General features: G+C 36.0%; 1 protein-coding gene across 1 annotated transcript in view; it reads right to left on the bottom strand.

Annotated features, from left to right (window-relative positions):
* The window catches only part of LOC120534916 (NF-kappa-B inhibitor delta-like), a 181,030-nt gene that overhangs the window by 102,784 nt on the left and 64,685 nt on the right, over positions 1-13,561 (bottom strand). Inside the window, exons 4-5 of the mRNA XM_039762421.1 lie at positions 12,998-13,269; positions 4,288-4,559 (exon numbers count right to left, since the gene is read on the bottom strand). Of these exons, the coding sequence (XP_039618355.1) occupies positions 4,288-4,559; positions 12,998-13,269 (544 nt within the window). The remainder of the gene's footprint in view (positions 1-4,287; positions 4,560-12,997; positions 13,270-13,561) is intronic.

Here is a 13,561-nt window from a genome sequence, read left to right as displayed (position 1 = left end):
TCCATCCATCCATTTACTTAACTCAATTATATGTGCATGGAACACCCTATTCTATAACAGCAGCATTGAGAGCAGAGCACAAACCTGTCTTGGTTTAGTTGCCATACCATCACAGAGCACATTTGCTCACACATCTATAACCATTCATACAGGGCCAATTGACACCAGCCAAACAATCCAGCCAGGACATCAGTGGTATATACAAAGAAAACTGGAGTTCCAAACAAAGTCTGACAATGACCAGGACAAGAATCAGAGCCTGGGTACTGGAGCAAGGCATCACCATGCCACAAATGACTAATTATTCAAAGTATATAAAAGGTTTGTCTACAGCTGTACTTAGATCCTAATTAGGGATCATGTTGTGGGTATGGCAACACACTCTATCAGTGCATGCTCCAGACCTCCTCCTCCTTGTACTTTGCACTGCTAAGAAGGCTGTAAAGCAATGTGTAGCATCTGATAGGTTATTGGATGTAATTCTTAAAGTAAATCCTGATAAGGAAAAATGGGAAAGCCCAAAAGATTTAGAGGCAGAATTTAAGCTACATATTATGTATGTATTACATTCTTGCCAAACTGAATGACACATGTTCTGAAAAAAAAAACAGTCTTAATTCTATGTAATGCCTTTAATAGTGGACACAACCACAAGAATAACTAAAAAGACAATATATAACATTAACACAGAAGTGTCATAATAACTAACTGACTATAGTGTACATACAATTAGCAAATAATGTGCTAGTTATAACATGGAAATAAATTAAACTGTGTACAGGTTTATGTCTCTACAAGTGTAAGTTACTACAAGATCTGTTCAAGTGTTAAGAGCTACAAGTAGTAAAATTATAGTGCAACAATGGCCAGGAAATAATGTTATGGAGATGCTGCTGTAGAGAGGCCGAGTAAAAGAAAGCACTAATTAACACACATCATTTAATTGTAGAAAACTGTGCTAGAATTAGATATTTTGTGATGCTGTTTTGCATATACAATATACATTGTCACACCAAAAGGGTGTGCTGCTGCTAACTGGGTCGTCTTCCTTTGCCTATACAGATCCAAGAAGCCAAACAATGAGGGCAACTAACTCTGCCCCTTCTAGCCCCAGGACCATAAAAGTTCAGATGGAGACATCACTTCTTGACAGGACAGAAAGAGAGACGGAATTCCTTCAAACCTTAATAAGAAAACTTAATAGGCAGCAGTTATCTGTTAGGACACTAGAATGTGACATTTCTGTTAGTAATTGCACCATCAAGCTTTGTTTTATTTTGTTTTGGAAACAAACAGGGACAGCCGGGTTGGCACCCCAGCATTAATTGCAGTCATTGGCTCGTTTTTTTCCTCAGACGACCACAACATAAACATATATGTAAAGTTCATTCATGAAATTACGTAAAAAAAAAAAAAAAAAGAAAAACACAAAAATCAAAATACTGGTTTGTAAAAAATAATTTTAGTCAGAGAATGCATAATGTTAGCATTCTAATTACTAGAATTATCGAAGCAGCAACCCTCAGGTCATATAAGATAAATTTACTTTCCTAGAAAAAACAGTACAAAAAGCACCATTTAAGATACATACTAATTGACTAACCATTTTGTTCTAATATTCTCGTGTCACAATGTAAGATGTCAGCAATGAATTATTATTTATTTTTAAGATTAAGGGTTTTGGAAATGCGTTCACAACCTACTCTGGTTGGTTTGTATTTTAATTCCCTTTAGATGACTAAACCTAACCTATATAAAACAAATCAATTTTAGGGCATCTGTGTCTGCTTTGAAACTTGAATACACATTTGCTTGGAACACATTTTTCTATTTAAAACAAAAGTGGATAATTCACTGAAAAAGTTACTTAGTGGCTGAACTGTAAACAAAGAGTGACAAGCTCATCAATTTATCTCCAACTTCCAGATTACTATGGATGTCCCTTAACCTGCGCGTGCTTCAGCTGTAAAAAAATGATTCGTATAAGGCAGAGAGATGTGGGTTCAAATCCGATTACTCACACTGTGTGACCATGAGCAAGTAGCTTCTCCTGCCTCTCCTCAAACTGAAAAAATAAAAGAAATGTAACCAATTGTATCTCAAAATGGTTCAAGTCACCCTGTATCAGCCTAATCTCTCTATATATAGAGTGACAGCACATGTGTCCAGGTTTCATGCTTTTGCTGGGTGTAATGTTGTCTGGCATCCAGAAGAGGGTGGGAATGTCAGATGAACTAAGGTAAGATAGCAAACTGTGAGGTGTATGTTTGTACATCCAGGCATCATGTCATCCACCAAAGGGCTGGAATGTGCACTGAAGAAAGGCAATAAGAAGCACTAAGAAAGAGGGATGTAATGAGATGGCATATCCAGGTTATTGCAGAACGCAATTAAAACAGGATTGTATGATTAAGCCTTTTTTAATAAATTGACTTTTTGCTATAATAGTAATAATATAAAGCATCTGTGATGGTATTCAGTATGGAAAGACTCTGCAAAAAATGCAAGTTGTTTAGCTGTCAAATTCCAAATGATGTAATTGTTTGAACATTTTACTGAAAACTACTTGATGTTTTGGGCGGCACAGTGGCACAGTGGTAGCACTGCTGCTTTGCAGTAAGGAGACATGGGTTCGCTTCTCAGGTCCTCCCTGCGTGGAGTTTGCATGTTCTCCTCGTGTCTGCGTGAGTTTTCTCCAGGTGCTCCGGTTTCCTATCAAAGTCCAAAGACACGCAGGTTATTTGCATTGGCGATCCTGAAATTGTCCCTTGTGTGTGCCCTGTGGTGGGCTGGCACCCTGCCCGGGATTTGTTCCTTCCCTGTGCTGGCTGGGATTGGCTCCAGCAGACCCCTGTGACTCTTTGTTAAGATATAGCGGGTTGACGATGACTGACTGACTTGATGTTTCAGAACTGAACTTTATATTAGTATTTTAATCTTTTGGGAATTTTACCGGAACTGTGGTAACCATCAATAATTTCTCATTGTGTGTAAAAAACACTTGTGACATGCTTATAACTTGCTGAGATCAAAGGTCAGTAAATGCTGCATTGGAATTTACTCTACATTATATTATGGCCTGGGGAAAGCCAGGGTGTAAAAAAGTTTAGGTATACAATTTGCCTCTGTTGACCCTTTAAATCACACCCTGGTTGTCCAGTTGCTGTAGTTATTACTTGGTGCTGCTAGAAATAGTGTAAAGCAAATTTTTCATAAACTGCATGCTACCATCTATTACATTGTAACCCCCTATTAATTTACTATATACTGACTTTAAGTAGTACCTACTGCAGTGTTAAGCACTCTTGCTATTAGAAAAAGGTGGCAGTTGTAGATTTTTGTTTTAACCAAACTTTTACATTAGAGGAAAAAACTTTAATTGAATTCCATATCTAATCATGTTTACAATCTTCATATGGATTCCAAAATTCTCAAAAATATTTGTTGCTTTTCTTACATAGTTAGTAGAAGTTATTATAGGATATTTATTGAAAAAAACACAAAAAAGCATGTGCCCTGTAGATGAGCAGCTCATTTGTCATTTTTCCCCCTTGTACACAAAATTGGCACTAGAGCATGACTTACTCTGGCTTAAGCCTAACCTCATGTCACACAAACATCTATGAAACAAAAGCAACTAACATATGAAGGTAAGTCAATAATTATCCATATGGTTGTGATAATTTTGTTTGGGCTGGCTGTACAGCATTCTCCACACACATGTAAAAACTTGGTGTGCCTATGGTCACAGTGGTAAAGTTTGGAACTTGAGCAGTCAGTTTCTCTTGTTGTTATCAAGGAGTAAACACAGCCACTCTACTCTCTGTTTGTACCAAAGAAAAGCAGCAAGCAGTGACACACTTTTCATGTGTGTATGATGATTGGATATTAAGGCATAATAATGTGAAAATGGAATAGTGTTTCATTTTGTTACACCAGTCTCTGATACAGTCAGAAACTGCTACAGTAAATATATATATATATATATATATATATATATATATATATATATATATATATATATATATAAATATATATATAAGGTATATACCACCATGTACAGAGAAAGCTATGTAATGTTATGTGTAAATTACATATTTTGCAATAGTTTCTGTTGTTATTTTACAATTAAACAATAATGGTCTTTCTTGTGCACAATTAAGATACCAAGTACCCCACAGTATAAGACATGTCTATAAACAAAACAAAACAAATAAAAGAAATAAAAATGGAAAATCTATCACTTCTTAGAAACCTTCAATAAACAGTGAAGGACTTGAAACATACGTGTCTTTATCATCATCTTCCTGAAGAAGTTTCTCAATTGGCAGGCTGCCAATGGCCCGACTGGCTTCTTCCAGTTCATGGGGTGCCGGCTCAGGCACAGTAATTGGCAGAGGTAAAAACTGGGTTCCCGGAAATGGTGTAGCAGCTGCTGAGCACTGCAGGGCTTGAGATGGCAGAGCTGAAATAGGCTGAGTCCAAGGAATGTAAGCCACAGATGCTTGGGGTTCATGGAGCTCCACCTGGGGAAGTACAGTTTCAGCTGTGTTTCTTGTCTATTTGTAGAAAGGATGAAAAGAAAAACAATCAGTGTAAATCCAAAAAGTAGCAGCAAAGTACACACTATATTATTGTGCCATATATTATGATATGATCCTTTCTTCTTCTTTCGGCTGCTTCTGTTACGGGTTACCACAGAGGATCATATTTTTCCACATATTCCTGCCCTCTGCATCTTGCTCTGTTACACCCATCACCTGCATGTCTTCACACACCAGATTCATAAACCTCCTCCTAGTCCTTCTTCTATTCCTGTTGCCTGGCAGCTCTATTCTTAGCACCCTTTTCCCAATATACTCAGCATCTCTCCTTTGCACATGTCCAAACCAAAGCAATCTCTTCTCTCTGACTTTGACTCCAAACCATCCAACTTCAGCTGACCCTCTAATGTACTCATTTCTAATCTTATCCATCCTTGTCACACTCAATGCAAATTTTAGCATCTTTAACTCTGACACTTCCAGGTCTGTCTTCTGTTTTTTGGTCAGTGCCACCGTCTCCATCCCCTATAACAAAGCTGGTCTTACTACCATCCTGTAGACCTTTCCTTTCACTCTTGTTGATACCCGTGTGTCTTGACACTCTTCTACACCCATTCCATCCTGCCTGCACTCTCATTTTCACTTATCTTCCACAATCCCAATTACTCTGTACTGTTGATCCCAATAATTTAAACTCATCCACCTTCACCAACTCTACTTCCTGCATCCTCACCATTCCACTGACCTTCCTCTCATTCACACACGTATTCTGTCTTGTTCCTACTGTTCTTCATTCCCCTCCTGTCTAGAGCATATCTCCACCTCTCCAGGGTCTCCTCAACCTGCTCCCTACTCTCACTACAGATCACAATGTCATCAGCAAACATCATAGTCCACGGGGACTCCTGTCTAATTTCATCTGTCAGCCTGTCCATCACCACTGCAAATAAGAGAGGGCTCATCCCTGATGTAATCCCACCTCCACGTTGAATGCATCCGTCACTCCTACTGCAGACCTCACCACTGTCATACTTCCCTGCCACACAGTCACACATGATATGATCCTTTACAAATTTGGAAAATTAAAGACCAGTGTAGAATATAATATGGAATGGTGACTTTTATCTCAAAAAAACCTTTGCATTTTACAATAATCATACAATGATTTTACAAATTCAAGCTATTAGTTTATTTAATCTAGTAATCTAAAATATGCATGACCTTTTTGTATTTGTTGCTTTCATGTTTTTATGTTTATTTTGCTAGTTTTCAGGGTTAACCACCACAAATGATTAATAAAAGTCATTAGAAAAGGATATGTGCATTGCAAAATGTATACTCAGTTAGAAACCTCTCAAAATAAGGAAGATGAATAAAGATACCCTATACATATCCACAGATATAAACTTGATCCCTAAGCATTAAAAGTCAAGTCAGTAGTGAAGAATTTAGATGTAATTTATGGCCTCTGACCTACACTTTAAATTACACATTAACCAGATTTAAAAAATGAGACCTCTTATAGCATTGCAAGATGGTGAGAATTTAATTCACGGTTTTGTTTTTAGTTAACTAAATTACTGCAGTTCACTCCAAACTGGACTACCTAGGAAAGACGTCAGTTGGTTGTAGTTAGTTCAGAATGCAGTAGCAAGAATCCTAAGTAGAAAAAGAAAATCTGAGCACATCTCACCAGTCTTGGCATTGTTACATTGGTTTAGAACTGACTGTAAAAGACAATACTACTAAAGACATATAAAGCCTTAAATAATCTTGCTCCCACCTATATTTTGGAGTGCCTGTCCTACTATATTCCAAGTCATGACCTTAGTTCTTGTAAAGGTGGTCTGCTTGTTATTCCAAGAGAAAAGCATAAAAGAAGTGGCAAGGCAACCTTTTGCTACCATGCATCAAAAATCTGGAATACTTTGCCAACAGAGATACGACAGGCTGACACTGTGTATCGTTTAAAACAGACTCCTAAAAAACACTCTTTTAATCTGGCTTCTTCATAGCTATATTTTAGTTCTACTTGTAATAAACTGTACATGCATCATGAATGTGATGTCTGAATGAAAACAGACACACCAAATTTTCATGAGACCCACTTGTTGAATCCTGTAAAACAAACGCCTAAAAAATAATACCTGACTACTTAAGAACATTAATGTAAAGCAGAAAATCCAGTGGGAGCTTGGTTGTTTTTTGGCCTTCGAAACCCTGAAGATTTTTTTGAATAGGCAACTGAATTAGCTGACAAAACTGATTCTATTCTCTACTTTTAACATTTCTACAATATATAAAACCATTTTAAAGTCCTTCCTTTTAAAGATCCCAGAGCAGAATGGGAAAAGGATCTCTCACTCAACATTTCAGAAAAGGAGTGGAAGGCAGCCATGCACAGAATTCACTCTACCTCCATATGCGCAAAGCATTCAATTATTCAACTTAAAATCTTTTATTGAGCACATCTATCTCGTTTAAAATTGTCCAAAACATTTTCAGGGCAAGATCCAACGTGCAAACGTTGCAATCGAGCTCCAGCCTCACTGGGCCACATGTTTTGGGCGTGTACCAGATGAACATCATTCTGGAACAAAATTTTTAAATGCCTATCAGACATCCTGCATATCACAATCCCTCCTAATTCATTAAAAGTTGTGTTTGGTGTACTCTCAGATGGGCTTAAAGTGGAGAAGTACAAACAAACTGTAATTGCTTTTATTTCACTATTAGCATGCAGACTTATCTTGTTCTACTGGAAGAATCCTTGCCCATCTCTTTTAAGTCAGTGGGTAAATGATGTTATATACTATTTGAAATTGGAAAAAATGATATTCTCCCTTAGAGAGTCTGTTAAAAATGTATTTTAAATTATTATTATTTTAGAATAAACATTTATATTTGGGGGAAAAGGACTTCTTTTCCTCTTTACTACTCTTAAAGTTTTACTTTGGCTGTTGGCCTTCCTCTCTTTCTCATGGGTTGGGTTGAATTGAATCTAGTTTTGTTAAGTTTAACTTGATTGTATGGAATGTTACATACTTTTAATAAATTCAATCAAAGATAAAAAGAACTGTACTTTTTTTATTTATTATATACCTATTTTATGGGTGTACTACTTCTTTTGTGTACATTATTTATTCATTATTATTATTATTATTGAACTTTAATTAGTAACTAATTCTTGGCATCTTGTAAAGCAATTGGAGCTACATACTATACAGGAAAACGTGCTATAGAAATAAATGTTGCTGTGGTTGTTGTTCCTATCATATTCAGAGGCATTCTTACACTTTTCTATTTGTTCCCTAGGGTATATGGATTTTCTGGTTTGTTAGTGGGTCAGATGAGTAAATTTTACTTTTGGGCAAACACACAGAAGCTTCATTTACCTCCTAGTAAAAAACTGTTTCACAAATACAAGATCCCAGGATTAAATTTTGTGGAAACTTCACATTCTCTTCATGTCCACGTGGCTTTGCAGATAATCTGATTTCTCTCTCATCCCATGCTTGTTAGGTTTGCTAGAAATTCTGAAAGTATTTTGTAAAGGTGGGTGTATTAGACAGTGCATCCTGAAATAGACTGACATTCCATCAAGTGTTAGTTCCTGAGTTACGTGCAATTTTGGTGGAATAAACATCAGCCCATATTATCCTATACTGAACAGTTCTGGAAAATGTATGAGTGTATGAATTTTTAATACAATGCTTTATACATTTAAATAGGTGAAGGCATCACCTGAACCATTAGAAAAAAAATGTATAAAACAAATGAATGCCTATCTGAGAACATCAAATAAATATAAAGTACCTTGAAATTATGGAGCTATTATCCTTTACTACTATCCACATTATGTAATTTGCATGTACACGGAAATACAGTATTTGTATTTATAACTACCTTTTGTAATTGCATCCTGAGGGCATCTTGAACAATCAATACACTGAAGACTAATAAAACTCCTGGACCAGATGGGATTTCACCAGTTGTATTGAAAGAAATGAAACATGTAATTTATAAACCCTTATTAAGAATATCTGAGCAATCAGTTGAAAATGGTGAAGTACCGGAGGACTGGAAAGTTGCAAATGTGATTCCAATCATCATGACGGGAGACAAAATGGATCATGGTAATTACAAACAAATAAGTCTTACTTCTGCACCATGCAAAATTATGGAAATTGTAATATGAAATATATACAAAAGTACCTATATGAAAGTAATATACCAAATAACAGAGAGGAAGATCTGGTGAAATAATCCTTTTAGCTTTTTTTAAACAGGCAACTGAATTAGCTGACAAAAACCAAGCATATAACATAATTTACTTAGATTTTCAGAAAACCTTTGAGACAATCTCACACCGAAGATTAACTGTGAAACTTAGAAGCTGTAGGCTTCAGAGGTAACCTATAAAACTAGATCTCAAGTTGGTTAACTGACAGGAGACAAAGACTACAATTAAGAGGAGAATGGAGTGAGGTCATCAGTGGAATCCCTCAGAGGTATGTCTTGGGAATGTTACATTTTCTGATTTATATTAATGACATGGATTCCGGTACAGTTAGTAAACTTTTTATTAAACACAGAGGAATGGCAGACACTGAGGAAGCAGCAAAAAAGTTAAAAAGATCTAGACAAGGTTCAGAACTTGTAAAGCACTTGGAAAATACAGACTAATGTTGAAAACTGCAAAGTGCTAAACAAGGGAAAAAGAAACATCATGTATAAACACAAGATGTGAGACACCGTCCTAAAGGAAGCAGCCTCTGAAAAGATTTAGGGGTCTGACACAATGTTGACATAATGTACAGGGGAAATTAAAAGGAAAGATAAAAATTTAGGTTATTTTATAAAAACTATTGATTTAAACAAAAGAACAATATGCTTAGCCTATATAAATAAACTATTCAAACCACATCAGGAGTATTGTGTGCACTTGAAGCTGTACAGAGGAAAGAAACTAGTTGGATCCCAGGAATTAAGGACTGATAGACATAGAGAATTAAACCTGTTTAGTCTTGAATAGAAGAGACTGCCTTGATACCTAATTCAGGACTTCAAAATCCTGATGCCTTTATCCAAGGGAACTTACAATATTTATGATACAATCGGTTAGATTTTTTTTGGTTTTCCAATTGAAGCACATGCAGGTCAAATGACTTGGTCATGCTCATACAGTAGCAGGATTTGAAACCGCAACCTGAGGGTTTGTGGTCCAGAGCCTTAACCAGTACATCACACTGCCTTCCTAAGTAAAGTAAATCCAGAAGAATTCTTTCAGCTTCTAGTACTCCAGGGCACCAGTAGAAATTCAGGGTACGTGCATTTAAACCTGAAGCTAAGAAGCACCCCCACAATAAGATTTCTCAAATAAGCATATAATATGGATACTTGCAGAAAGAGAATCATATAGGGTTATCTGGTCTAACTTCTTGTTAGATTCATTTCCTAAACTAGGTCACCAATTCTATATCTTTTTTTCAGGCAAAAAGATTTACTCTTATAAATCCATTGAGAACAGAGGTAAAAATTAGGAAACACATTTTGCCCAGGATCTTGCTTTTTTGATGTACAAGAATTGTGTAAGATATTGCACATAGATGTCCTAACCACCTCAACTGCACTTTCTCAGTGACTCGACTTCAAGGTTACCCCAGACTAACAATTTCCACGTCTTGTGATGGAGAATGAAACCAACAACTCTTTACTGGAATTTAAGTTAGTCACTTGTGCCTACAATCTGTTTTTTTAAGTAATGTCCTGTAGCTAAAAACTAAAGATTAGAATGGAGATATAAATTGATTGACAGTACTAGAACAATGGTTCGTAAAGTAAGGTATACACAGTTCCCAAGAACTGTTGTAAAAAATATTTGTTAAGGTAAATTTTTCAGTCTTTAATTTGCATTTTTCATTTTATACACTAACATAATTGAATCATCCGATATAGCCACATCTGCAGTAACTTAAAGTTAATTGGAGAGATATGAATTTCTAACATTCAAAAAACAATGTATCATTGAAAATGAATACTGGTTTTTCTACATTTAGCCTCTCAGGGTATTGAACTGGAAATATTTACCTGGAAAAGGAATTAAAGGAGTACACAGCTAATAGTTTAAACTAACCAGTTAGCAGAAAACTGAAAAATATTTACTGAAATAACACAACATGGGGGTTAAAATCTATCCGTGCTAAACTGAACTGAATGGCAAAGCAGAAACAGTCGGTACAATTGACATTGAAAATTTCTTAATGACTAACACTTGAACTCATGTCTCATTCTCCTTTTTGACTAATGAAAGTGATATTTATCTGTGTGTGTGTGCGTGCGTGTGTGTGTTTGTGCGGGTGTGTGTGTGTGTGTGTAACAAACATTGTGAAGATTATAAAAATTACATAAAGAACAGCTAATTGTACAAACTTAAATTTAACCTGCATGGCAAAACACCTACCAGCTTTAACAGTACAAGTATGTTGGAATATTCTTTTAACACCCAAATGAATAGGAAATTTAGACGAAGTTTATACTTTTAAAAAAAGTTGTTAAACACTTTCAACCCAAAATTGTAAAATGAGGCCAATACCATGCTTTGATCGTTTGATATTTGACTTCTTTAAAGCTTATTTTCAAGGCGACTACACCCAGTACTACAGGTTGGAGGGGTCAAAGAACTTTGGGAAGTGGTAGCTATCTTGAATTATAGTACAGATTTACTATATCATAAAACCCCAAGGTCTATGTGTTACATCCCTCAAATAAATCTGATTGGCCAGTTTAGCTTTGATGTGATTGCTCAGTTTGGCCAAGTGCAAGTATGAGATGCACGAGGAAGAGTAAAAGCGTGTGAGGCACACTGGGAGAGTCATCTTCAAAGACAGAAAGTATAAAATCAGACAGGAGGTGAGAAAGAGTGAATAACAGAGTCTGAGAAGCAGGCTTTATGGGAATGATGAGAGAAGGAGTAATGGTCAAGAAAGGCTCAGACACACGTGAATACTGTGGAAAGTACACATATGTCAAGAGATGGCATTTTTTACATTATTCATTTACTTGTCTTTGACAGGAAATGTGGCTAGTTTGTAATAAATATTTAAAGAGGTAGTGTACACCTTAAAATGTGTCATAGAAGGAGACTGGTTCACAGAGGAAGAAAACAGATGGATCACTTGTGGATATGCAAGATAATAAATAAACACCATCTAAGCAGATATTTAAAAACATCATTTAAAAATATTTTGGAACCACTTTGCCTGACTACATAGCTTCAACTTCACCTCCACTGATTTGTAAAATACAAGCTATAATAATCTATTTGCGAATCTTGTGATCTCCTTTACCCAAAGCCCTGAACAAGATCTCAGGAGTTAAGAAAGAGTTTGTCCCGGGGAACCTATGGGAGAGGACCATAACATCAGAGCAGGAAGTGTTGACTGTAATTCTGACTACGTGACCTGAAACTGTGAACAGTTACAGCGACCACAGCCAGGTGAGACTAAAAGCATAACATTTATCTAAAAAAATGCAAGCCTTTAGGTATTTGAGTATTAGCACACTCACTGGGGTGATTCCAGAAGGGAAGTAAAACCACTTGGCGCAACTCCTGTTTTCAATGCCAAAGACATGCAAATAGTAGATATTAGCTATACCTATCTGTATAACCTGTAGCTCTTATTTGTCAATGTCCTGAATAAAGCCTGGCCCTTTCCAAACATTCCATATTATAAGACCATTTCTACCTTTAAAGTACCATTCTTTCCTCCTACCAAATGGGGATTGCACCTGACTACCTCGTTTAACATGTAAATGGTGAGTCCACCCAGTGAATTTCTACTGGAGAAGGACAGAATCAAGCCCAAGAGCAAGGCATTTATAATAGCTACTGGCAATGGGAGGAAATTAATTTCCATTATGGAATTGTTATACCAGCCCACAATATCAGCAGGGCATTATTTTAAAGAACTTAATGTCTAGAGAGTACAAAATGTTTACTTTTTTTTTACTTTGTAACCTATTATCTATGGGGGATGAGTAAAAGCTTTAGATTTGTCAAAAATTTTGACCTCCAGTTTTCTATGGATCTTGACGTTTTAGGGTCCCCTGATACCGAAAACATTGATATCTTGAGCAAAATCATGCAAGAGAACGAGGCACTCTAGAGGAAGCTTCAAATACTGCAATTAATTATAAATTCTTCTTGTCACTTGCTATCGTAATGACCTAATTTATGACCAGAAAGATCAGCATAAGAGAGGTAAATAATTACTGAAATGTTCAAGTAAAAATACATTCGCAATATCAATTTCAATGTCAAAATTCATAAACATTTCAATGACATCTCCTTTTAATAAATATTTAGCGCTTTCATTACATTAGTTTTTGTACTTGCTAGCTTTCAACTGATACTAGAGCATATCAGCAACAATGAACTGAGAATTACTTACCCCTAAATTTGTGAATAGTGGTGTTGAAGTATAGGTCAAGACGGATGGTCCCACCACAGTATAGCTAGGGCACATTGGCTGCATGTACATGTCGGCAGTATAGGAGGAAGCAGATGCATCATGGGTAACATATTCAGAGAAAGGGTTCCAGTGTGTCAAGGGCTGCAGAGTAGTGGATGATGGCTGGGCAATCCATCCTGTGCAAATGGTCCCATCATCTATAGGTGAAACATTGGAGTTTGTACTGCTGACTTCCATAAATCCTGGGTGACCTGAAAGTAAACCCAACCAACCACATTAATGAATTTTGAAACTATTACAATTTATGATGAATAAATATTCAGATATAGTCTAGAGCTTTCGGGCTACTCTTTGGAAGATGTCTTCTTATTAAAATATATGACAAACCTTTTTTTTACACCAAAATTACTTGGATGTATGTAGTATAACTGTGTATTTAACTATTTATATAAAACACAGCATAGAAAATACTGTTCATATAATATATATATATATATATATATATATATATATATATATATATATATATATATATATATATAT

Source organism: Polypterus senegalus, chromosome 9 (assembly GCF_016835505.1).
Source record: "Polypterus senegalus isolate Bchr_013 chromosome 9, ASM1683550v1, whole genome shotgun sequence".
Classification (NCBI taxonomy): Eukaryota; Metazoa; Chordata; class Cladistia; order Polypteriformes; family Polypteridae; genus Polypterus; species Polypterus senegalus.
The sequence above is the reverse complement of the archived record's forward strand: the minus strand, read 5'-3'. Positions and strand labels throughout refer to the sequence as shown.